Source organism: Monodon monoceros, unplaced genomic scaffold (assembly GCF_005190385.1).
Source record: "Monodon monoceros isolate NGI ecotype Baffin Bay Population unplaced genomic scaffold, NGI_Narwhal_1 Super_Scaffold_2, whole genome shotgun sequence".
NCBI lineage: Eukaryota > Metazoa > Chordata > Mammalia > Artiodactyla > Monodontidae > Monodon > Monodon monoceros.
Window position 1 is genome coordinate 92,622,382 of NW_021703776.1, and position 27,209 is coordinate 92,649,590.

Genomic DNA, 27,209 nt, shown 5'->3' on the forward strand with positions numbered 1-27,209 from the left:
TATCTTACTGTGAAAAAAATATTAAAGTTTGACAATTCCTTCAGTTTCACTTACTCTTTTTCTGATATTTACAAATAAATATATTTCAAATTAGCCTATTTGATAAAATTAAATCTTCATAAAATATTAATCCTATTTTTGTAAAATTATGTCTATTTTAGAATGGCATTCGCTGAATACTGACAATGGATATCTCACTGGGTGTTAAGATTTGGAAGAATTGTTAAAATTCATTTGTACGTTCACATGAATTTTTCAATAATAAACATTTTTTTCCCACAATTTCATATTCTTTCAAAGATGATGATCAAGATAGATTATATCAAAAATTAAAATAACAATAACTTTTAAACGCATATGATATAAAAGTATGTATGTCGTATAGTGCCAAGTATGTATATATTAAAGTACACACACGGGACTTCCCTGGTGGCACAGTGGTTAAGATTCCACACTCCCAATGCAGGGGGCCCGGGTTCGATCCCAGGCCAGGGAACTAGATCCCACATGCATGCCGCAACTAAGAGTTCACATGCCACAACTAAGGAGCCTGCCTGCCACAACTAAGACCTGACACAACCAAATAAATAAATAAATATTTTAAAATAAATAAATAAAGTACACACACATGCATACCAGAAGAGAGGCAAATGTGCTAAAATTTTAACAGTGCTTCAGGGCTTAGGGGTAGATTTTCCCTTCAAAATATGAAATAAAATTAGGTTACTCACAGGATGAAAAAAATATGAAGTAATTAATAGTTTTGCAGCTTCTGTTAAAAATTCCCTTCCTATTACCCCCAATGATAATAATTACCTCCAATAATAAATGATTAGGCTTAAAAAAAAAAAGTTAAGAGTCTACTTGCCTGGGGCAAGGAGATAATTATTGTGGTTTAAGGTAAGCAAAGATCACGTCAGTGTCAACAAATTAATTCAACAAAATTGATGACAGGGCTTCCCTGGTGGCGCAGTGGTTGAGAGTCCGCCTGCCGATGCAGGGGACACGGGTTCGTGCCCCGGTCCGGGAAGATCCCCCATGCCGCGGAGCGGCTGGGCCCGTGAGCCATGGCCGCTGAGCCTGCGCGTCCGGAGCCTGTGCTCCGCAACGGGAGAGGCCACAACAGTGAGAGGCCCGTGTACCGCAAAAAAAAAAAAAAAAAAAAAATTGATGACAATATTAATATAAGCTGAAAGCAAAATCTACCCCAACTTTCATTGAAGGATGAAGAATCATTTATGCAGGACGCTGGTTGAAACACGAAGACCACCACCCGAGGTGTGAGACACAGCCATGGATGCTCTTGGTGAGGAATCTGCTGTTCTGACGGACGGCCTTTACTGCTGAGGGCTCGTCACAGCACATCACCTGGCAGAGCCCTGCTGCCTCTGCCCTCCCTGCACCCCACCCCGTATGTAAGCCACATACCGAACTTGGTTCTCCAGGAAGTGCATGTACCGGTACAGCAGGGTGTAGGATGGAGAGAGGATGCCCACGGATTTCATCCGGGCGCCACGCTCCAGCTCGCTTTCCACAGGCATGTTGGCGAAGCAGGCCAGGCCAAAGAAGGGCCCCTTTCGGAAATAGCTAAAATAGACCCAATGTGTAGCGTGGCTCGAAATCAGAGAGAGAAATTTCATTTTACTCTGTGTTTTGCCTTTGAGATGCAGTCGCGAACAAAAGACATAACTGCGTCCAGGGCTCTACATGAGAAAACTCAGCCTGAGAAAAACCTTTTTTAGAACCTCAGCGGGACTGTCAGCCCAAGCCCCTCAACCTCACAGATGGGACAACCAAGGCTCAAAGAAACTGTGGAACCCGCCAAGGGTCATCCCGCCGGAGGCAGGACTTGATCTCTGCAAAGCCTGCTACTCAGTCGCCCACGACCATGGATACAGCCTTTCTCCTCCTGCATAAAAACTGGCCTGATGGGGGGACCTCTGTTTTATTAGCATAAACTGTGTTGATTCTCTCCTCACTTCCTGAGTCTCTGATATTTTAAATAGAACATTTGACCACAGCTGTCACTCTGTTTCCTTCCCGTTTCTCACACTTATGTCTGTCATGGTTTCAGCCCAATGAGAAGATGAAAGCTACTCCATCACCCTGACATTCTCTCAATTTGCTCCTCACAAGAATCTTAATTACACAGGACTACAAACTGGCCTTGCTTAAAGCTGGAATTTCAAGTTTTAGCACATACATGCCTTAAGTTAACCCAAATGCAACTGAAACTCTATTCCTTTATTAAAGCCAAACCTCAAGCAAGGCCCAATCATTTCTTAGGAAAGGAGAGAGAACCTCTAGGGCAGGAGTTCTTAACATTTTTGGATCATGAAACTCATCGAGAACCTCATGAAAGCTTGGGAACCTCTTGCTAGAAAACTGATATAAAAACACAAACCAGTATATATTTTCAGGGTATTTACACACACTTCCTGAAAATGCCCCGATGAGAGCCCTTATTCTCTGGGGGAAAGCACTGAGTGAGAGGAAATGGTACAGAGAAGACTTGCAATCAGCAGTACTTACATGAAATCAGACTGAATTTTATGGGACCCACTGGCCATAGACTTGAACTCAACGCCTTCAAGGTCAACATCTTGAGGTAAGCACCATTCCACCATGTTTCCTGTGGGGAAGGAGGGAGGATACAAGTTTAAAAGAGACAAAATCATTCAAAGGGTTTAGTGCAGGGCTAAGTGCACACGGCTTCGGAGTAAATGTACTACTGACTTGACCACCAGCATGCTCAGGTGGCTCATCCCTCCATCGCCTACAGGTCAGCAGAGTTCCTGAGTCATCCCGAGGGCCAGGAGATGGGTGTTGAAGACACCTCCAATCTCTGCCTTCAAATGAACACAGTTCTTCCTAGCGAGGCTGCTGGCTTTGGTTCTCCCATTCTGCTTGGCCACCTCCAAATCTCCTTCCTTTTGCAGCCTCACTTCTAAGTGCATGTTTTGACCCTCCACCCCCATTTCCTCATCTCGTACTCTCTCCTTAACCCCTCGAGATCCTGCTTCCATCTTGCCTTTTTATGGCCACTAATAACTCTGGCAAACCCCCACACTCTTTTTAATTTTTAAATTAATTTTTAATTTAATTTTCATTGATCTCTTTGTGGCATTTGATAATTCCTCAAAAATGTCTCCCCTTTTTCCCTTGACTCCCGTGACAGAAGTACTATTTCGGTTCTTTTCCTTCTTCTCTGATCAAATGTAGCTCTGCTTCCTTCCCTAACTCTTTCTCCTCTCTCCTCAAAATGAGGCTCTTCTCCAAGGTCCAGACACCAGTTCTTTGCCTGCAGAATTTAAGAGCTCATTCACTTATCCCTAATTACTGAGTTTCTACTGAGCTAGATGCGGGAGCTACAAAGTCAAATAAGACACAGTCCCTGACCTCAAACGGACTAGATTCCGGGACAGATACGGAGATGAACAAGGAGACCAGTGATTACAGTTCTGGAGGCTGAGGGCGGTGGTGTGTGGCAAATTCTATGACAGAGGACAACGTGGGATTTTAGAACGTAGCAATCACAAGCAGCCATAAGATTGAGGGAATCAGAGAAGTTCAGAAGAGCAGTGTTTCCTAGAGGCTTGAGAGGATGCTACAGAACATGCCCTACTGTTTTCTTGCATATTCAAAAAGTTTCCAAATAAAAATACTAAGATACTTGTAAGATTTCACTTTAGAACAAACTTCTCATCAACACCTCAAACCCTCATTGCGCAAGCATTAGAAACATCATTAATAACCCCAGACAACCAATGCTTTCAGATAATTGTTCGGGGCATCAGAGGTACCGCATATCAAGTCTACCTGGATACAACCCAGTCTCCGAATGGGGTGGGCATCACAGGGGATCAGCCTATCCTATATTCAGCAGCCTAAGGCACTTTTAAGTAGTTTATTTTCAAAAGAGGACTCATAAACTCAAACAACTAATCAATGGGCTAAAAGAGAAAGCATGAAAAAAGGAATTAAGATTTCACACAACAGAGAGGCCAGAACAATGTTGTATCTGTCAGGGTTAAAGACAAGCAAAAGCAGGCTGCACGCTGAAAGAGGGGCGAACGTGGGGAGAAAGGTAAGGTTTCGCACACCGACTTCCCCCACGTTCCTGTCTTTCCACTAGCATCCCTGTCTACGGTCTCCTCGGTCCAGTGGCTCTCCCCCTGTGTTGTGCAACAGGGCACCCAGGGAGCTTACAAAGGTGCTGACCCTCCCCCCAAATCTACACCATCATGGTCTGTGCCGCACGGGTGCTTCCGCTGATGAGCCCCCTGTGCACACGGTCCTAACCCTTCATGATGGCAACAGATGGCCAGCGTAGGAGAGGGGCAGCCTGCCACGGACCCTCTGGCAGACTCTGTCCTCTCGCTTACCTGCTTCTTCTAGTACCTGCTGCCTTGTTCCCCGCCCCCATGCCACTCCATGCAGGGTTCAACTTGCTCTTAGCTCCTTTCCTCTGACCCAGCCTGTCCATGACTACTCAATGACTTGTTACAACTTTAACGTACCTAAACTTTGTGCTGAGGGATAAGTTCAGAAAAGCGCACAGATCATAGCTCTGCAGCCCAATGAGTTCTCCCAGCATGAACATACCTGGGTGAGCAGAGCCCAGACCAAGCAGCAGGACATGAATAGCAAAACAGAAGCCGCTCTCCTGCCCCGTCCGAGTCATCACCCCTCTCTCCAGGCTAACTATTATCCGGACTCCGAACACGATAAATTAGCTTTGCTGTTTTTGAAATTTATAGAAATGCAATCATAGTTTGTATTCGTTTGCGTCTGTCTTCTTTGGCTCAATTTTTTTTTTTTGCAAGATTCATCCATGTTGATGCATGTAGCAATAATTTCTTCATTTACTACTTCCATCCTATGCATGTAACACAGCTTACTTACCTATTTAACTGTTGGTGCACATTTAGCTTACTTCTTATTTGAAGCTATCACAAAGAGCACTGCTGTGAACAATTCCATACGTGTCATCTGGTGACTACCCGTGAGGTAGCTTTGTAACGCATGACCCGGCTGGGCCGATTCACATTTCTCAGAATTCCCATTTGCGTCTGAGACCGGGGAGGCGAAGTGAAGCAGTAGCCGTGTTGTGTTTATGTCGGAAGGCCAGTGTGAGGGCATCAGGTAACTCACGGGCGTTGCTGCTTATCTTGCAGGCTCATCACACCTGGGGGGTGGCTGCCAGGCCTGATGCCGATGGATCCACCTTCCCTGGATCCTCTGTCAGCTTCTCGGACTCCCACCCCAGGCGTGTGCTTAGTTCCATAATAAAGGGCATCAGCTTCATCAGGTCAGGGCACCACGTCATTAGAACAGGAGGCAGTGACACGCTGACCTGGGTTCCCACCCACCCTCATGAGTTCCAGCTTGTTCTCCTTCTTCTCAACTTTACTCTCTCCTTCCTAACTGTCCGCTCAAGAGACTTCAAGCTCCACCATCAGACACAAGGCAACAGCTTTACACAGACTTTCTAACGAGCTCCCACAATTGCACAAGATCAAATCCCTGCAATAAATCCCTTTATTTATCTCCCAGTGGTTCTGTTTCTCTGATTAAACCTTGACTTTGACTGACACAATATGCACACATTTCTGTTGACTACATCCCTAGGAGTGGAACGGCTGTAAAAATGTTTGCATCACTGCAAACTAAGGAAACTTTAATAATCCCCAAAGCAGTGTTTCCCAAAGCTTAGATGACTAGGGCTTCTGCAAAACACAAAATTTGTAAAAAGGGATTTTGGCCAAACAAACTTTGTTTAGGTTAAAAAATGACAGAGAAGTTCCTTTACTGCAGAACTTCTCAGAGCCTCTAATGTTTCTCTACATTACGAATCTCTGTGAGATCAAGACCGTGCTAAATGTTTCCAAAATTATTTGGCCAATAGACCTATTTTTAAGGAGCATCTTAAGGGCCAAATTTTATAGAAGGCTTTTTTTTTTATTTTAAAAGAAATACCAGTATATTAGGGCCTGCAAGTTGACCCTTAGTACATATCACTCCTCCTTTCTTATAGGGAATAGGACCTCCTATTCTTAGCCTGGCATATGGCCTTCCAAATGATGATTATGTTTCTCTGTACCTTCTTGCAAATAGGTATGGCTACACAAGTAAATTCTGACCAGTGGGATATAGGCAGAAGTGAGGTGTGTCTTTCCAAAATGTGCCTTAAAGGGAAGGAGTAGGTAGTCCCTTCTTCCATCCTGCTGCCTGGCATATGGATGTGGTGACAAGCCGTCTTGAATCATACAGGTGAGGGCACCAGCCCACACATCAAGGTGGGGATGATGGAGCGAGAGCCAACTTGAGTCTAGGTCCTTGGATGACCCCATGGGTATGAACCAGCATTCCAGCCCTGGACCAGCTATCTCCTGACTGTTAAGTGAAAACTAAACTCTTATCTTGATTAAGTCACTGCTAATTTGGGTCTCTGGTATTCATGGCCAAACATACATCTTCTTACTTAACACAGCTGATCTGAAGAATAAAGCCCCCAATTCCTCAGCCTGGTCCTCAAAGCTTCTCTCTTATTCCTCTGTGCCTGGCCAATCCTCACTGTATAGGAACTGAAAGAATCAGACGAAGTGAATGACACCCTGTCAGTTACATCCTTCACTTCTAGATGGATGCAAGCCCCTCTAGGTTGGGAAGAAAGGTCCATCAGGGTCAGGCTGGTGAATCACAGCATGGAGCATGGACTCCAGAACACCACTCTGGGAACAGTTCTTTATCCCACAGGAAGAACATTTCTGCTGACACCCTCGTTGAATAAAAGGAAAGTAGATAAAGCTACTATGGCCCTCATCGCAGCCTAATACAATCATTGTCTTAGATGTCTGTCTCCCCAGGAGACTGGACTTCTTAAAGGCAGGAACTCTGATTGTTTATCTTTACACCTCAACATAGCACAGTGCTTAGCACAAGACAGGATGGACATTAAGAACAAAAACAAAGCAAAAACCCAGCTTTATAGAGGATATGCATGTTTTTAAAAAGCTAGTAGTAATGATATTGTGGTTATGTAGAAAAATGTCCTTCTTCTTAGGAGGTTTATACTCAAGTATTTAGGAGTGAAGTCACGTCTGCATTTACTTTCTTTTTTTTTTTAATTAACTTATTTTATTTACTATTTTTTATTTTCGGTTGCATTGGGTCTTTGTTGCTGTGAGCAGGCTTTCTCTAGTTGCGGTGAGCGGGGGCTACTCTTTGTTGTGGCGCGCGGGCTTCTCATTGTGGTGGCTTCTCTTGTTGCGGAGCACGGGCTCTAGGAGCACAGGCTTCAGTAGTTGTGGCACGCGGGCTCTAGAGCGCAGGCTCAGTAGTTGTGGCACACGGGCTTAGTTGCTCCGCGGCATGTGGGATCTTCCCAGACCAGGGCTCGAACCCGTGTCCCCTGCATTGGCAGGCGGGTCCTTAACCACTGCGCCACCAGGGAAGCCCTGCATTTACTTTCAAATGACTGAGGAAAAATGTTTTTATCTGTATTCAGTCAATTCTAGTACAATGCTTGTTGAATTTGTGCCAACACAACTGATATATTAAGAACAGTGTGCACCCAGGGAATTTCACATTTGCTAATGCTATGGATTCAATGCAATCTCAATGAAAATCTCAATAAGCTATTTGTGGATATTGACAAGTTAATTCTAAAGTTTACATGGAAAGGCAAAAGGCCGAAGTTAGCCAATACAATACTGAAGAGAACTAATACTGCCTGATTCTAAGACTCACTATAAAGTAATCAAGACAGTATGGTACTGGCACAAGATTAGACAAATAGATCAATGGAACAGACTAGAGAGCCCAGTAATAGACCCACGCAAATACAGTCAACTGATCTTTGCCAAAGGAGCTAAGGTAATACAATGGGAAAAAAGATAGTCTTTTCAACGGTGGTGTTAGAACAACTGGATATCCATACGGAAAAAAATGAATCTAGACACAGACCTTACACTTTGCACAAAAATTAACTCAATATGAATAGTGTACCTAAATGTAACATGCAAAATTATAAAACTTCTAGAAGATAACACAGGAGAAAATCTAGGTGACTTTGAGTTTAGCAACGAGTTTTTAGATACAACACCAAAAGAATCATCCATGAAGAAAAACTTGGTAAGTTATACTTCATTAAAATTAAAAACTTCTGACCTGTGAAAGACACCATTAAGAGAATAAAAAGACAAGCTAATGATGGGGCAAAATATTTGCAGAAACACATCCGATAAAGGCTTATATCCAAAATAAGAACTCTTAAAACTCAACATTAAGAAAACAACTCGGGCTTCCCTGCTGGCACAGTGGTTGAGAGTCCGCCTGCCGATGCAGGGGACACGGGTTCGTGCCCCGGTCCGGGAAGATCTCACATGCCACGGAGCGGCTGGGCCCGTGAGCCATGGCCGCTGAGCCTGCACGTCCAGAGCCTGTGCTCCGCAACGGGAGAGGCCACAGCAGTGAGAGGCCCGAGTACCGCAAAAAAAAAAAACAAAAAAAAAACAACTCAATTTAAAAAATGGACAAAAGATCTGAACAGATAGCTCACCAAAGAAGACATACAGACGGTAAACGTGCATATGAAAACACGCTCAATATCACATATCATCAAGGAACTGTCAATTAAAACAACGAGATCCTACTACACACCTATCAGAATGGTCAAAATCCAAAACGCTGAAAACACCAAATGCTGACAAGGATGTGGAGCAACAGGAAGCCTCACCCACTGCTGGCGGGAGTGCGAAACGGTGCAGCCGCTTTGCAGGACACTTGGGCAGCTGCTTACGAAACTAAACACATTCCTGCCACATGATCCAGCAATCACGCTCCTTTGTATATTTATCCAATGAGTTGAAAACTTAGGTCCACACAAAAGCCTGCACGTTAATGTTTATAGCAGCTTTGTTAATATAACTGCCCAAAACTGGAAGCAACCAAGATGTCCTTCAAAAAGGTGAATGGATAAAAAAACCTGTGGGATATCCATATAACAAAATACCATTCAGCAATAAAAAGAAATGAGCCACCAAGCCACGAAAAATCATGGAGGAAACTTAAATGCATGTTGCTAAGTGAAAGAAGCCCGTCTAAAAAAGCTGTTCTGCAAAATCCCAACGATGTGACATTTTGGAAAGGAAAAACTATAGATAGTAGAAAAGGTCAGGCGGTAAGCAGGGATGAACAAGCAGAGCACAGAGGATTTTTAGGGCAGTAAAACTATTCTGCATGACACTGTTATGGTGGACATCTAACATCGTGCGTTTTTCAAAACCCAGAGAACGTACAACACGAAGAGTGAACCCTTATGTAAACTATGAACTTCAGATAACAATAGTGTATAAATACTGCTTCATCAATTACAACAAATATACCACGCTAATGCACGATGTCAATAATAGAGGTAATGGGGGGGCCGGGCAGGCAGGTAGGGGAAGAGGGTACATGGAAACTCTGTACTTTCTGCTCAGTTTTCCTGTAAACCTAAAATTGTTAAAAATAAAATAAAATTTATTAAGAAAGGTAATAAATTAATTAACCTAGGTTAATTATCCTAGGGGTAGTAATGATATTGTGGTTATGTAGGAAAACGGCCTTATTCTTAGGAGATTTAAACTGAAGTATTTAGAAATGCAATGTCATGATGTCTGAAAGTTACTTTCAAACAGTTCAGAAAAAAAAGTATATTTATACATCCTCAGCTCTGCTGTAATGCTGGCCGAATTTGTTCCAAAGCAATCGATATGTTAACAATTCATAGGGAATTTCTTGTTTGCTGATATGTGGTTTTGATCTCAAGGTTCAAAATGTGAACACAGAAAACTGCACCCAGCTGTAGCACTACACAAAACGCATCCCCACACAACACTCAAACATCTGCCTGCTACCTCGGTTCACCGTGTGTGTTCTGAGCCACACTTATCTCCTCTAGTGTTACAACTTTCCATCCAATTTCACAAAGCCCTCTTCCTCTGCTTCATTATAATTCACAAGCTCAACCCTTCCAACACCCACCTTCATATGCAAACTGCAGGTCTTTTTTAAGGTAGAGTGCCGTATTTTGAGTATTGATGCATTTCTTAATTATTTAACATATGTACAACCGTCCTACCACTTTTATTATGTTCCTATCTTTCTCCAATGTGTCACTGACAAAGGTTTTGAGTGTTGTGCCCCTCACCCCACCTTCCCCGCAAGCCCTGTGATTTTTGCTGCATGATTTGCTTAGCACAGTGGTTTTCAGGAATGCGTATTTCACATTATTGTGGAACTGACTTTAGATAAAGCAAATATGGCAAAATGTCAACAAATGCGGAGTGACACATATATCTAAGTCAGGGATATACAGATTTTCACTGTACTATTCTTTCAACTTTTCTGAGGTTTAAAAAATTTCAACATATGAGAGGGAGACAAGATGGCAGAATAGAAGGACTTGAGCTTACCTCCTTCTCACGAAAACACCAAAATCACAACTAACTGCTGAACGACCATCAACAAAGAAGACTGGAAACTACCAAAAATGTATTCTACAAACAAAGACAAAGAAGCCAAAACGAGACAGTAGGAGGGGTGTTTTCATGATATAATCAAAACCCATACCCACCAGGTGGGTGACCCACAAATTGGAAAATAACTGTATCACAGAGGTTCTCCCACAGGAGTGAGACTTCTGAGCTCCACGTCAGGTTCCCCAGCCTGGGGGTCTGGTGTTGGGAGGAGGAGCTCCCAGAGCATTTGGCTTTGAAGGCCGTCAGGGCTTGAGTGCAGGAGCTAAACAGGACTAGGGGAAAGAGAGACTCCACTCTTGGAGCGTGCACACAAGGTTTCATGTGCACTGGGACCCAGGACAAAGCAAGTGACTCCACAGGAGCCTGGGCAAGACCCACCTGCGGGTCGTGGAGGATCTCCTGGGGATGCAGGGGTCGGCTGTGGCTCACTGTGGGGGCAAGAACACTGGTGGAAGAGGCCCCAGGGAATATTCATTGGCATGAGCTCTCCCAGAAGTCGCCATTTTGGTACCAGGACCTGGCCCCACCCAACAGCAGACAGGTTGCCTAAAGTCATCCTGAGTGCACAGCCACCTCTAAACACACCCCTTGACACGGCCCTGCCCACCAGAGAGACAAGACCCAGCTCCATCCACCAGTGGGCAGGCACCAGTGCCTCCCACCAGGGAGCACAAGCCTCTGAACCAACCTCACCTAACGGGAGTAGACACCAGAAGCAAGAGGAACTACAAACCTGCAGCCTGAGAAACAGAGAACACAAACACAGCAAGTTAGACAAAATGAGATGGCAGAGGAATATGTTCCAGATGAAGGAACAAGATAAAACCCCAGAAGAACAACTAAGTGAAGTGGAGATAGGCAATCTGCCTGAAAAAGAATTCAGAGTAATAATAGTAAAGATGATCCAAGATCTTGGAAAAAGAATGGAGGCATGGACTCAGAAGATACAAGAAATGTTTAACAAAGAGCTAAAAGATTTAAAGAACAAACCAACAGAGATGAACAATACAATAACTGAAATGAGAAATACACTAGACAGAATCAATAGCAGAATAAATGAGGCAGAAGAATGAATAAGTGAGCTGGAAGAAAGAATGGTGGAAATCACTGCCATGGAACAAAACAAAGAGAAAAGAATGAAAAGAAATGAGGACAATCTAAGAGACCTCTAGGACGATGTTCATCACACCAACATTTGCATTATAGGGGTCCCAGAAGAAGACAGAAAGAAAGGGTCTGAGAAAATATTTGAGGAGATAATAGCCGAAAATTTCCCTAACATGGGAAAGGAAACACTCCAGTCCAGGAAGCGCAGAGGAGGCTAAACACGTGGAGGCTAAACAATATGCTACAACAAACCAATGGATCAATGAAGAAATCAAAGAAGAAATTAAAAAATACCTAGGGACAAATGAAAATGAAAGCATGAAGATATAAAACCTATGGGAGGCAGCAAAAGCAGTTCTAAGAGGGAAGTTTACAGCCATGCAATCTTACCTCAGAGAAAGGGAACCCCCATACGATTATCAGCTGATTTTTCAGCAGAAACTGCAGGTCGGAAGGGAGTGGCCTGATATATTTAAAGTGTGAAAAGGAAAAACCTACAACCAAGTATACTCTAGCCAGCAAGGCTCTTGTTCAGATTCAACAGAGAAATCAAAAGCTTTACAGACAAGCAGAAGCTTAGAGAATTCAGCACCACCAAATCAGCTTTACAAAAAATGCTCAACGAACTTCTCTAGGCAGAAAAGAAAAAGCCACAACTAGAAATAAGAAAATTACAAATGGGAAAGCTCATGAAATAAGAAAAAAGAAAATTACAAATGGTAAAGGCAAACATACAGTAAAGATAAGAAATTATCGACAAATATGGTATCAAAACCAGCAATTGTGAAAAGAGGTGAGTACAAATGCAGGATATTCGAAATGCATTTGAAATTAAGAGACCAGAGACTTAAAACAAATCTTGGATATATATATATATGTGTGTGTATATATATATATTTACATATATTTTATATGTATATTTATATATATATATAGACTGCTATATCAAAACCTCATGGTAACCACAAACCAAAAATCCATAATATATACACACACAAAAAAAAGAAAAATCAATCCAAAAACAACTCTAACGATAGTCATCAAATCACAAGAGAAGAGATCAAAAGAGGAAGGGAAGAAAAAAAGACCTACAAAAACAAATCCTAAACAATTAACAAAATGGCAGGACTTCCCTGGTGGTCCAGTGGTTAAGAATCCACCTTCCAATGCAGGGGATGTGGGTTCGATCCCTGGTAGGGGAACTAAGATCCCTCATGCCACAGGGCAACTAAGCCCATGTGCTCTAGAGCCTGTGCACCACAACTAGAGAGCTCATGTGTTGCAACTACTGAGCCCATGCACTCTGGAGCCCGCACGCCACAACTACTGACCCGCACACTCTGGAGTCCGCATGCCACAACTAGAGAGCCTGCACGCTGCAACTACTGAGCCCGCGCACCACAACTAGAGAGAAGCCTGCGTGGGGCAACGAAGAACACACATGCTGCAACAAAAGATCCCACATGCCAAAACGAAGATCCCATGTGCCGCAACTAAGACCCAGCACAGCCAAATAAACAATTAACAAAACAGCAATAAGAACATACATATCGATAATTACCTTAAATGTAAATAGATTAAATGCTCCAACCAAAAGACACTGATTAGCTGAGTGGATACAAAAACAAGACCTGTATATATGCTGTCTACAAGAGACCCACTTCAGACCTAGGGACACATACAGACTGAAAGTGAGGGGATGGAAAAAGGTATTCCATGCAAATGGAAATCAAAAGAAAGCTGGAGTAGCAATACTTTTATCAGACAAAGTAGACTTTAAAATAAAGATTGTTACAAGAGACAAAGAAGGACACTACATAATGATCAAGGGATCAATCCAAGGAGAAGACGTAACAATCATAAATATATATGCACCCAACATGGGAGCTCCTTATATATTAAGGCAAATGCTAACAGCCATACAAGGAGAAACTGACAGTAAAACAATAATAGTGGGGGACTTTAACACTCCACTTACATCAATGGACAGATCACCCAGACAGAAAATCAATAAGGAAACACAGGCCTTAAATGACACATTAGACCAGATGGACTTAATTTATATGTATAGGACATTCCATCCAAAAGCAGCAGAATACACATTCTTCTCAAGTGCACATGAAACATTCTCCAGGACAGATCAGATGCTGGGCCCCAAAGCAAACCTCAGTAAATTAAAGAAAACTGAAATCATACCAAGCATCTTTTCCAACCACAATGCTATGAGATTAGAAATCAACTACAAGAAAAAATTGCAAAAACACAAACACATGGAGGCTAAACAATATGCTACAACAAACCAATGGATCAATGAAGAAATCAAAGAAGAAATTAAAAAATACCTAGGGACAAATGAAAATGAAAGCATGAAGATACAAAACCTATGGGAGGCAGCAAAAGCAGTTCTAAGAGGGAAGTTTACAGCAATGCAATCTTACCTCAGGAAACAAGAAAAATCTCAAACAACCTAAACTTGCACCTAAAGCAACTAGAGAAAGAAGAACAAACAAAACCCAAAGTTAGTAGAAGGAAAAAGATCAGAGCAGAAATAAATGAAACAAAGAAAACAATAGAAAAGATCAATGAACTGAAGAGCTGGTTCTTTGAAAAGATAAAATTGATAAACCTTTAGCGAGACTCATCAAGAAAAAAAGGGAAGGGGCTCAAATCAATAAAATGAGAAATGAAAAAGAAGTTACAACTGACACCACAGAAAGAGAGTCATAAGAGACTACTACAAGCAACTATATGCCAATAAAATGGACAATCTGGAAGAAATGAACAAATTCTTAGAAAGGTACAGTCTTCCAAGACCAAACCAGGAAGAAATAGAAAATATGAACAGACCAATCACCAAGTACTGAAATTGAAACTGTGATTTAAAAAATTCCAACAAACAAAAGTCCAAGACCAGATGGCTTCACAGGTGAATTCTTCTATCAGACATTTAGAGAAGAGTTAACACCTATCCTTCTGAAACTCTTCCAAAAAACTGCAGAGGAAGGAACACTCCTAAACTCATTATATGGGGCCACCATCACCCTGGTACCAGAAGAAGACAACGATATCACAAAAAAGAAAATTACAGGCCAACATCACTGATGAACATAGACACAAAAATCCTCAACAAACTACTAGCAAACCGAATCCAACAATACATTAAAAGGATCATACACTATGATCAAGTGGGATTTTTCCCAGGGATGCAAGGAATTTTCAGTATCTGCAAATCAATCAGTGGATACACCCTGTTAACAAATTGAAGAATAAAAACTAGATGATCACCTCAATAGATGCAGGAAAAGCTTTTGACAAAATTCAACACTCACTTATGATAAAAACGCTACAGAAAGTAGGCACAGAGAGAACATACCTCAACATAAGGCCATATATGACGAACCCACAGCTAACATCATACTCAACAGTGAAAAGCTGAAAGCATTTCCTCTAAGATCAGGAACAAGATAAGGATGTCCACTCTCACCACTTTTATTCAACATAGTTTTGGAAATCCTAGCCATGGCAAACAGAGAAGAAGAAATAAAAGGAATCCAAACTGGAAAAGAAGTAAAATTGTAACTGTTTGCAGATGATATGATACTATACATAGAAAATCCTAAAGATGCTACCAGAAAACTACTAGAGCTCATCAATGAATTTGGTAAGGTTGTAGGATACAAAATTAATACACAGAAATCTCTTGCATTTCTATAAACTAACAGTGAAAAATCAGAAAGAGAAATTAAGGAAACAATCCCACTTACCATCGCATCAAAAAAATAAAATACCTAGGAATAAACCTTTCTAAGGAGGCAAAAGACCTGTACTCTGAAAACTATGAGATGCTGATGAAAGAAATCAAAGATGACACAAACAGATGCAAAGATATACCATGTTCTTGGATTGGAAGACGCAATATTGTCAAAATGCCTATACAAACCAAGGCAATCTACAGATTCAATGCAATTCCTATCAAATTACCAATGGCATTTTTCACAGAACTAGAACAAAAGAATTTTCAATTTGTATGGAAATATAAAAGACCCCAAATAGCCAAAGCAATCTTGAGAAAGAAAAACAGAGCTGAAGGAATCAGGCACCCTAACTTCAAACTATACTACAAAGCTACACTAATCAAAACAGTATGGTACTGGCACAAAACAGAAATACAGATCAATGGAACAGGATAGAAAGCCCAGAAATAAACCCATGCACCTATGGCCAATTAATTTAAGACAAAGGAGGCAAGAATATACAGTGGAGAAAAGACAGTCTCTTCAATAAGTGGTGCTGGGAAAACTGGACAGCTATATGTAAAAGAATGAAATTAGAACATTCTCTAACATCATACACAAAAATAAACTCAAAATGGATTAAATACCTAAATGTAAGACCAGATACTATAAAACTCTTAGAGGAAAACATAGGCAGAATACTCTTTGACATAAACTGCAGCAATATCTTTTTGGATCCACCTAATGAAAATAAAAACAAAAATAAACAAATGGGACCTAATGAAACTTAAAACCTTTTCACAGCAAAGGAAACCATAAACCAAATGAAAAGACAACCCACAGAATGGGAAAAAATATTTGCAAACAAAGTGACTGACAAGGGATTAATCTCCAAAATGTACAAACAGCTCATGCAGTTCAATATCAAAAAAGCAAACAGCCCAATCAAAAAGTGGGCAGAAGATCTTAACAGGCATTTCTCCAAAGAAGACATACAGATGGCAATAGGCACATGAAAAGATGCTCAACATTGCTAATCATTAGAGAAATGCAAATCAAATCTGCAATGAGATATCACCTCACACCGGTCAGAATGGCCAACATCAAAAAGTCTACAAACAATAAATGCTGGACACAGTGTGTAGAAAAGGCAACCCTCCTACACTGTTGGTGGGAAGGTAAATTGGTACAACCACTATGGAGAACCACCTGGAGGTTCCTTCAAAAACTACCATGTGATCCAGCAATCCCACTCCTGGGCATATATCTGGAGAAAACCATAATTCAAAAAGATACATGCACCCCAATGTTCACTGCAGCACTATTTACAATAGCCAAGACATGGAAGCAACCTAAATGTCCACTGACAGATGAATGGATAAAGATGTGGTACATATCAATATATGCAGTGGAATATTATTCAGTCATAAAAAAGAATGAAATAATGCCATTTGCAGCAACATGGATGGACCTAGAGATTATCATACTAAGTGAATTAAGTCAAAAAGGGAAAGACACATACCATATGATATCACTTATATGTAGAATCTAAAATATGACACAAATGAATTTATCTACAAAACAGAAACAGATTCACAAGCTTTGAAAACAAATTTATGGTACCAGAGGGGGAAGGTGGGGGGGGGGGATAAATCAGGAGTTTGGGATTACTACTATATATAAAATAGACAATCGGGCTTCCCTGGTGGCACAGTGGTTGAGAGTCCGCCTGCCGATGCAGGGGACATGGGTTCGTGCCCCGGTCTGGGAAGATCCCACATGCCGCGGAGCGGCTAGGCCCGTGAGCCGTGGCCGCTGAGCCTGCGCGTCCGGAGCCTGTGCTCCGCAACGGGAGAGGCCACAGCAGTGAGAGGCCTGCGTACCGCAAAATAAATAAATAAATAAATAAACAGATAGATAATCAACAAGGATCTATTGTACAGTACAGTGAACTCTACTCAATATTCTGTAATAACCTATATGGGAAAAGAATCTGAAAAGTAATGGGTATATGTATAACAGAATCACTTTGCTGTACACCTGAAACTAACAAGACTGTAAATCAACTATACCCCAATATAAAAAAAATTAAATTAAAAAATTTCAACATATGACTTAAGAAACATAACTGAAATAAGAGATGCAAAAAACCATAAGCTAAGCATAAAGCACTTTGCAAAAGCAAAAAATAATTGAGACAATGTGTTATATTTAAGGGGATGAAACAGCATGATGGCTAAAGGTCATCCTTTAACAGAAATAGTACACTAGTCTCAAAAATTAGAAACCCGTTTATGTATGAAACTTGTAAGAGGCTTAAAGGAAAGTGATTTGGCAGAAATAACAATCCTTGTCGTGAGCCATTTAGGGCCAGAAAAACCTCACACAGAATGCTACCTACCTCAGGCTCAGCCTTCACACTCAAAGCCATTCGGTTTTCCACATTTCCTCACCACACTTTAGGAACACAGCCAGGAGCTGGGGCCTGGCAAGACTGAACAGAAGGGCTCATCCCAGGGGTAGGCAATCAAAGAGAGGAGTCAACACTGACAAGTGCCTTATTTCCTGACTTGCTCTCCTTCCATCTCCATGTCCCCCCTTGCCTTGGGCCCATCACAGGTACCCACAGGCCCTGCCTAGCCTCTAGGAGGGATGGACATGACCGCACGAGGAACAAACGTGGCAATCTGCTTTGTGTACATTCAGTCAATCATTCAGTAAATATTGGTGGAACATAACTTGGCAGCCCAGTGCCAGATTCTGGGCTCAGGCAAAGGAACTTGGGCTAACAGATTACTGAGTTGGCGGATCAGGTACCCAGGGAAGCCACAGGGCAATGCTGAGCCTGGCTGTAGATGCAGAGATGGTCTGAACCTCGTGGCCCTGTGTGCCAGGGCCTCCCAGAGCTGATGTTTCACAAGCCCCAACGCTAGGTGAGATATACTCTGTCCTATCTACATACAGGGCTGCCTCTGCCTTCTATTTCTGTTGAAATGTGAAATGACCACACCCCCAAGCATATTTGGATTTCATCAACCACCATCTATCCAGGGAGAACAGATATTAGCTGCTACTGCTGCTGCCTGTTAAGAAAGCTAATCTCAGAATATTTTAAATGGAGAAGGCAATGATCTTGAACCAAAATAATCTCTGTCTAGTGGGAAACACGGGGCTTTCCTTCCTCCTTTTCTCCCTCCGTGTTGGGTGGTTCCCAATCAAGAATCTCCTCCTGAGCCCTTGATTTCATAAGCAGTGGCTGCCTCAGCTCAAGGTCCTGTTACAGCTCCTCTGACCTCAAGAGTGGAGCTCTGTACCAGCTCTCCCCTCTCCAACATGTGCGCTGATTTTTACTCTTTCCAGCAGCTCTGCCCATCGGCATACACACAAGCCCTGAATAAAGGCAAGAATCCAGGTGTACTTGTGGTCCCCACTTTTGCAGGAGGCCCCCAAATCCCAGAGATGGAAGAAACCTCAGAAGCTTATATGGTTCAGACTCTAACGCCAGAAAAGTCGACAACTCTGGGTCTTAAATAGTTTTGAATTGTCTTACCACCACCTAGGATGAGAGTATATCCAAAGGAAGAAAGAGTCAGTATAAAGAAACCTGAGGCAGGAAGAAATTAATCCTGGTGATTTCAAGTCAGCCATATGCCAACCCATGGCTGAATTCCAATGCATTAATTTTACATGGAAGAAACTTTCCATTTCACGGGCCCCATATCATTTTGCGCCAGGCAGTGGTGTGGTGTGATGTGGGAAGAAGCACAGGAATTCTGCCCGTCTCTGCTCTGTGACTTAATATGACCTAACTGCCCCGTGCCTCTGTTTTTCTCATCATTACAGAGCAGACTGTTGAAAGGATTAGCTAGCTCCTGGTCCACGGTGGGCACTCAGTAAGTGGTGGTTGTTTTGATTCCCACTCCTACTCTAGTTTCCATCCACTTTCAAGAGGAGAAACAGAAGTCCCTGCAGATGGTGATCAATTGACTTCTCCCTGAAAACCACAAGCAGGTGAATCACCAGCAGCCTGAGAAAGAGTTTGCCAATGTGGGAATTACTGAAATTCACCACAGTTGTATTCCACTGACATCTGATAGAAACTACAGAGAAAGGACGCGGCAGACTTAATCATTCGAACCGGCCTTCTCTTGGCCCCTTTGAGCTGGTCATTCGTAGGACTGCTCTTTGAGACTCAAAATGGCGCTCCAAATTTTCCATTCTCATTCTGCTTTGTCACTTTCCCACCAGTGGCTGGAGCCATTTAGTATTGCATGAGTCAGATGACCTGGGCAGCCCTCCAAGTTATGCCTCAGATGCTACACCTGGCCCTGTCTCGCTGTGCCTCCACATTGCCATTGTTTAAAAGAAAATGCCTGTATTCTGCTGACTATACGCAGAATGTATGGGGGTTAAAATTAGCGTATGTGAGTGATTTTAAATACTACGCTCATTTAACGGGAACACAGAAGCATTTTGATGCACTAAATAGGGGCTTAGCTGTAATTTAGGCACTGGCTAGAGGTTGAGGGAGGAACAGGTAATTCATCCCTAATCAGGAAGAACAAAGGAAAAAGAGACATCTTACAAACCGCAGCAGGTTTTCCTCTGCTCAGCCATCCCAACACAAACACGCACAGCATAGGAATTTCCCCCATCACAAAATTACTCTGGGGAAAATGCAGCTGTTGAAAGTGAATCTCTTATAAAGAAACAGTCCAGTGAGGCTGATTCACAGGCGTCATACACTGCAGATCCAGAGCTCTAGCTACCTCAGGCCCACACACAAGCCCTCAGTCACATGGTGAGACAGCTATGTCACCTTCATAGAGGGGATGGGGGAAGCAGGCTGATTTCCAAGTGTGACAGTGACTTTTCCCTTAATTAAGCGGACAAAAGAATGAAAATTTTACCAGAGACCCAAAGAAGAGAATCAAAATTAAAACCCAAAGCTCTAAATAATGGGTTGGACACAATGAAAAAGCAGGATTCTGGCTGCCAACCTCTCCCACTTGGCTCCCATAGTCGGCATCTGGGCCTGGTTTCAATAGTAGCTTTGTAGCCCACATGGCCGGCACCACCACCATCCCAGGGACTCCCTGCTCCAGAAAAAGACTGAGTGTGTCAGGGAGTGAGTGAGAGAGAGAGACGGGGAAGGAGAGTGTGTGTGAGAGAGCGAGAGCCTCTGCCTCACTTGACCCTGAAGCTCCTACAGACCTCACAACATCAGTAGATCCAACAACCATAATTTTCAAACCGTGACTCCAATGAAAATAACATTCTTTATGGCCCCAGCCTCTTCTCTGATTCTTTCTACAGATGCCCAACCCAAAATTAGTATCCAAAAATACAGGAGAATTACTCTTATTCCCATTCACCGGTCTGAGGATCACTGGGCACATCCCTGCCCAAGAGTGTGTGAGTGTGTGCGTAACCAGAATCCACTCCTCTCTCACACCTCTCTCAGCACCCAGACCACGCACACCCTGACAGATGAACCACGGCTGTGGATTCTCTCCTCCCCCATCCCCTCTTGTACTCTCGCGGGCACATGTGCCAACAGTTCCCTATACCAGGTGGGAAGATGAATGAAATACCCATGGCCTGGGCAGCAGATGACTGGGGAGGTTTGGGGAGAAGGGAGGAGCTCCTGGGGAACACTGAGGACACAGCTGGGAGACACATGGGGAGCAGACAGGTAAGCGCAGAAACTCTAGACAGTTTCTCCCATGGAAGAACTTCTGTGATATGTTCTGATTTGGGTAAAGAAGCCAGTATTCACTTTACTACTTTGGGTATCACGGGCTAAGGAAGGCAAAAGCCTTGGTGGACCAAGATTAAATAATAACACATAGCAGACCTGCCTCCGTAGCAGAATGAGGAAGACACTGAACTATTAAAACTGGGAGAGGTAAGTCTGGCCCCAGCGATGTCTCCCACTCACTGGGCATCCAAGGGCCTCCATCTCCCCTCTCCAGACCGCGATTTCCTCAACCTTCACCCAAGGGACACTCCACGGGCTCTCTGAGGCCCTTGTCCTAGCGTCAGACCTTTGCAGCCCTGGGAACCCCAATAGCATTCATTCATTCCATCTTCTACTCTTAGAATTATACTGCACCATATAATTTTTACTTGCTATAGGTACTATCACAATTTTTTACAGGAAGTAAAGTGCCAATTGGGACTGAGAAGATGACAAGAGAGTTATGAGCAGGAAACAGCAGCTTTCCAAAAAAAAAAAAACAAAACCATCAACCAAAGTTAAAAACACACTCTCTCCCCTCCCCCACTCCTTCTCAGCCTCTCCCCTCTCTGCACCCAGTAGGATAAAAAGTTAGGGGCCAGAGGTTCAGGCAGTGCTGTATTCTAGAAAGACAACCAGACTCGGAGTCAAGTATTTATTGGCTAGTTAATATTTCCAAGTTACTTAATCATCCTTGGTTATAAACGATCATCAAATTACAATGGTGATGAGAATTAGATGAAAAACCATTATAGGGAACTTCCCTGGTGGTGCAGTGGTTGGGAATCCGCCTGCCAATGCAGGGGACACGGGTTCGAGCCCTGGTCCAGGAAGATCCCACATGCCACGGAGCAACTGGGCCCATGCGCCACAACTGCTGAGCCTGTGCTCTAGAGCCTGCGAGCTACAACTGCTGAGCCCGCATACCACAATACTGAGGCCACGCGTGCCTAGGGCCCGGGCTCTGCAACAAAGAGAGGCCAACACAATGAGAAGCCCGCGCACCGCATCGAAGAGTATCCCCCTGCTCGCCGCAACTAGAGAAAGCCTGTGTGCAGCAACGAAAACCCAACGCAGCCAAAAATAAATAAATACAAATTAAAAAAAAAAGAAAAGAAAAACCATTATAGTAAAACGCCTGCACAAAGCAAGTGTCCAAGTGTCAGTTAAATCCCTTCTTTCCACACTAACCTTAATCTGAAAACCATTACAAATACATACTTGTGCATGTGTGCACATCACATGTACACACAAATACTCCATATACACATACCCACAAAATCATGCTCACCAGCTGTGATTGACAAGGCAGGGGGAGGGTTCCAATTCTGTGGTGCTTTTCAATGTTATTAACTCCATCTGTGGTTAGTGTAGGATTTTTTTTTTTTTTTTTTTCTTCTCCTCTTCCCCTCTCTAGGCTCTACCGCCAGGGCGACCATTGCTAAATCAGACCCTGTTAGCGCTTTCTCTCCATTTCTTCTAGTTACTCTTAAACACCTTCCAGAATGAATCTCATGCTCACATCTATTTACTGTATGTAGGTGATGGGGTAGGGCATAAGGAATATTATTAGTTACAAAGTAGTATCTGTTTTTGTCTAGCAATAAAGGTTACTCTGGTCAAAAAAAGAACAGGTTTTCTGTCTGGGAGTCCCAACCATACATGAGTCAACCAGCCTATGTGATGAGCATTAAAAAAAAGAAAAAGAAAAATAGAAAATGCCAGTATGCACTACATGTAAAAGGGGTTAATACCATTTCGTGAAACTTCTGTTTCAGTTACGTATGTGAGCACACTGATTGGTATGTAAAATGAATTTCATATGGTGGGTCACAGTCAAAAATGTTTGAAACCCACTGGGATGGGGCCAAGGAATAGGCAGGAGTCAGAAAGGCCTAGTCTCCCCACAGCTGTTCCTACTTCTTCCTGGGTCTTGCTGGTTTATAATCCTCCCTGGATTGTATCTTCTGCCATCCCAAGACCCTCACCCTTTTTCCTCCCACTCCAGCGCACCGTATCAAGTTTTTCAGAATGGCTTCCACACCTCATCCTTGCCAGACCAGGAAGGGAACTCCGGAAAGAAACTGTTCTGTTCTTTTTTTCCCCTAATAGACACTCCACATTCCAGCAACCTCAGTGGAGTTAGGATAGAAAGACACACCTGCGCTTTCTTAAACCCTAGAACCAAGACTACAGCTTTCATCCCTCCAATCCTGAGAGCAGGGTCCTTCCCCGACTACCTAAGGCTCTCGGAAGGAGGTATTTACTCATCCACTTTTGAACCCCATGAATTCTCTCACCAGTAAAATGCACACTTCCTTACTGGATGGTCAGGGTAAAGCCTACCTGAGGAGGCTTCTCTTTTCATCGGTCTCCAGCTTAATCCCTCAGTGCCACCCCTTAATGCTCCAGGCATCAATTCCTCAAAATAATACCGTCAGAGGGAGTGAACTTGGCCGCTCACAAAGTTACCGTGCAGGGAGGGATGGGGAGCAAGGGCGGGAAGCAGAGAACAGGGAAGCTGAGGACGCTCAGTTTCGGACGGAATTCACCTGGGGGGCGTTCCTCCTCTTCAAGGGAGAAACCTTTTAACCGAGCCCGAAACAAAAACAAAAGCCAGCGTGCCTGTGGCCACAAACGAGATCCTCTGTCACCGGAGAAGCGCAAACACGACTGTGGGGACGGGCGCGCGGGCTGGGGATCCGCTGAGAGGCAGCGGGACGCAACGGAGACGGGGTCAGAGGCGCAGGGAACAAAGCCCCACACCCCGACCTCCCGGGGGCACCGGGCTCGCCCAAGGCAGCCAGGTCGGCGCGGAGGGGGTAGCACGTGTGCGGGTGCGCGCGCAGCGAGCCCCTCCCCCGCCGCCCCCGAAGCCCAGTGGGCGGCGACCCTCTCCCCGCCCGCGGTCTCGGAGCGGCTCTCACCGGAGCGGGGGTCGAAGGTGACCACGAACACGGCCACCACCTGGTCCTCCTCCACGTCGCCCAGCTCCAGACGCCCGGGCTGCAGCAGCACCTGGGAGGGACCCAGCTCCTCGGGCTCCCGCCTCCTCGGCGGCTCCGTGGCCGCCCGGCCGCCCCCGCCGCCGCCCCAGCCCCGGACTCCAGCCTGCTGGTCCGGGGCCAGCGGCGGGGAGACGGCGGGGCCCTCGGCCCAACGCAGCAGCGGCGCCGCGTCTCCCCGCTCCACCATGGCGAGGTGAGGCGAGGCGAGGCGAGGCGCGGCGGCGAGGAGGAGCCGCGGGCGGCGAGGGGCGGGCGCAGGGGCGGGCTGCGGGAACTCCTCTCGCCGGAGGGCGGCCGGCCGGCCGGCCGGGCCTCCGCGTTCACGCCGCGCCTCCGCAGCCCCAGGCCCTCACCTGCCCCGGCCGCCCCGCCCCGCCCCGCCCCGCCCCGCCCCGCGCCGCGCCGCGCCGCGCCCTCCGCCCTCCGCCCTCCCACCCAGCTCGGCGGAGTTGCGATCCTGCCCGAGAACGCGTTGTCCCTACGGGCTTCGCTGAACTGCGTGCCTGGTTTGAGACTTCACGGATGCATCTGCGCGCCCGGGGATAGGAAAAGTGCGGTGACTTGGGCGCGCAGCCACTTGGAGCTGTCTACCTGCGCCTTCTCACCTAGGATTCCGTGGGATGACTGTACTACCGTGAACTGTTATACGCCAGCATGATTTTGAAAGTCCCCTGGCCATATGGACCGTGACAGATAGGTGTTACATAACCCTGGATGTGTGTTCAGAGCTTCCGCCGTGCCGGGAGTGAAGCAGAAGCGGGGAGCCCCGGCTGCCCGCGTTGTTTGCGCTTGGGACGTGGCCTGATCCGCTGAAGCTTTGGTGTCTGGCCTGGAGTAGTGTATGTAGCACCCAGTCAGTGTGCCCTTGAATGAGCTGGATAGTGCCTGACCCTGGCCTTCCTGGACCCTGCTTGGGGCTCCCCATCCGTTTCAGTGACTTAGTCTCTACAGAGAGTGGTGGACGACGGTCACTTACTTGCCCTTGGGGGGGCGTGGGGGAGAGGTTGATAAATATAGCCAAGATGAAAGCAGTCTCCATTCTTCAGGGTAAAATGCTGCATAGATTCTTTTATTGTTGTGTCATAGATTTTTGTCTGGAAGCAGCAGCCTTGGGCAGTCATTGATGATCTCCTTGGGAAGGGGGGTTAAATCATCTTGTCATTGCGTGTCTGGTACACAGATATCACTCTTCATCAACACCCCCCGGGTAACGCCTAGTGTCCTTCTGAGGGCAGGCAAACCCCAGGCCTTCCTGAACCTTGGAGGAATTGGGTATCTGAACAAGTCTCTCTCCTCACTTCATTCTTTCTCACTATTTTAGTGGCTATTCCTGTTTCTTTTCCCCACCTCCTCTAATTACTTAACCACCAGATTTACCCCAAGGGGTGAGGCATTCAAAATGTTACTTCTAAATATAAAATGGGGAACTCTTAAAAAATCCTTAATCCATTTCCAAAGCCATCAGCTTTAGTCTGACTTTCCTTTTTTTTCCAAGGGACTTCCTTTTCCTGACCTTTTGTGTGAGCCTCCCCCCAGCCCCGAATTCCCTAGTTTAATACCCTCAAGCTGTATATATATATGAAGAAATAAACTCATAATCTCCATCCCAATCGATTTTCTGTATAAACAGAAGACCAAAATGTCCAAACCCTAAACCTAGCGCCTTCTCCAATCTTCATTTAAGTGTGTGTTCTAGCTCACCAGCAGTCAGGTCAATCTTCAGACCCTAGTGCCTTGCATAACGGGTGCTCGACAAATATTTGTCAACTAAGCAAATGAATGAAAGTAGAGACTTAAACCTCTGCACAACCGGCCCCCTCCTGCCAGGCTTAACCTAGTATCTTGCACATAGTGGGTGTTCAAAAATGTTAATGACGCTGTTGACACTCTGCTTGACATACATTCACAGACTGAGAGAGACCCTGTACCTGACCATCAGATTCATCATCTCTGTGTCTACTGAATTTCATGAGATGATAGGAAGGGAATTAATTGCACTTAGCTATTAGAATAGATCTGGTGGGAAACTAGTGTTAAGCGCAATAAGAAATGAAGGTCGGTCACATTCAGAGACCCTCGGGTAATGTTAAATTTTTTAATGAGTTCCCCTAGAATCCCATATGTCTAAATTTTAAAATAAAATTATTTCACTTTTACAAATAATATATCTACATTATGTAAAACATATAAAATATATCTACTCTATATAAATATCTCTACAATAAAAACACAATGTACATAAAATACATTATATAAAAGTACTTTTGATCTATCATCTCACTGCTGAATTGGCCCCTGCGAAGATTTTGCTTATCCTATCTCATCAGTTCTAGGATGCACAATTTCTCACTTGTTAGGATTGCTATGGCGACTTATAACTGCTGCTGGCCCCACTGAGGTCCGGGTCTCACCAGGGAGATTTGTGTTTGCTTTTGTCAGCCATCTGGAGGCACCACCAACCAGAGACTTCTCTGAGTTATATTCTCTGCTGGAGGTTCCTTGGACCACGCTGGTAGTGTGAATTCAAAATACAAGCTAGTGCGAGCCCTGCCTTTTAATTCCTAGGTGAGATTTTTTTCTCCTCTGCACCCAATGACAAAGTTGAGACAAGAAGTCTTCCTTGCCTGGCCCTCTCTGCGTGGGAGGTTTACTTGGCAAAGTTGTGTAGGGGGTATCATATTAGGCTTCCCATCATGGGCATTTTTTATTCTTAGTGGCATGTAAAAATAATGGTATAATAATGGTATATCTTAAAATAAATGATAGATTTAGTTGTTTTTCTTTTCTGTGTTTACATGTTGAAATCATACTGTATATCAATTTTGTATTCTTTTCTCCCCCTTACTATCAGACTGTGAACAGTTTGCCGTTCTATTAGAAAGTTTTATATGCATCATTTTAATTCTTTCTCTTGTATGTGTGTTTGAAAATTTATTTACTTAACCATTCTCATTGTTAGACAATCAAGCTCTTCCTTTTTTTGTTGTGCCTAAATTTCACTCTGAACTAACACTAGGTTCCTATTCTATGCCAAGTCCAGCTGTGAAGAAAACAGACATCCCTTTGCGTCAAGCTTATAGCCCAGCAGGGGAGG

General features: G+C 44.1%; 1 protein-coding gene across 1 annotated transcript in view; it reads right to left on the minus strand.

Moving 5' to 3' along the window:
- The window catches only part of KIAA1147 (KIAA1147 ortholog), a 47,705-nt gene extending 23,403 nt beyond the window's left edge, over positions 1–24,302 (minus strand). The window contains exons 1-3 of the mRNA XM_029233098.1: positions 24,035–24,302; positions 2,533–2,632; positions 1,429–1,587 (exon numbers count right to left, since the gene is read on the minus strand). Coding sequence (XP_029088931.1) covers positions 1,429–1,587; positions 2,533–2,632; positions 24,035–24,302 — 527 coding nt within the window. The remainder of the gene's footprint in view (positions 1–1,428; positions 1,588–2,532; positions 2,633–24,034) is intronic.
- Positions 24,303–27,209: the final 2,907 nt, after the last annotated feature.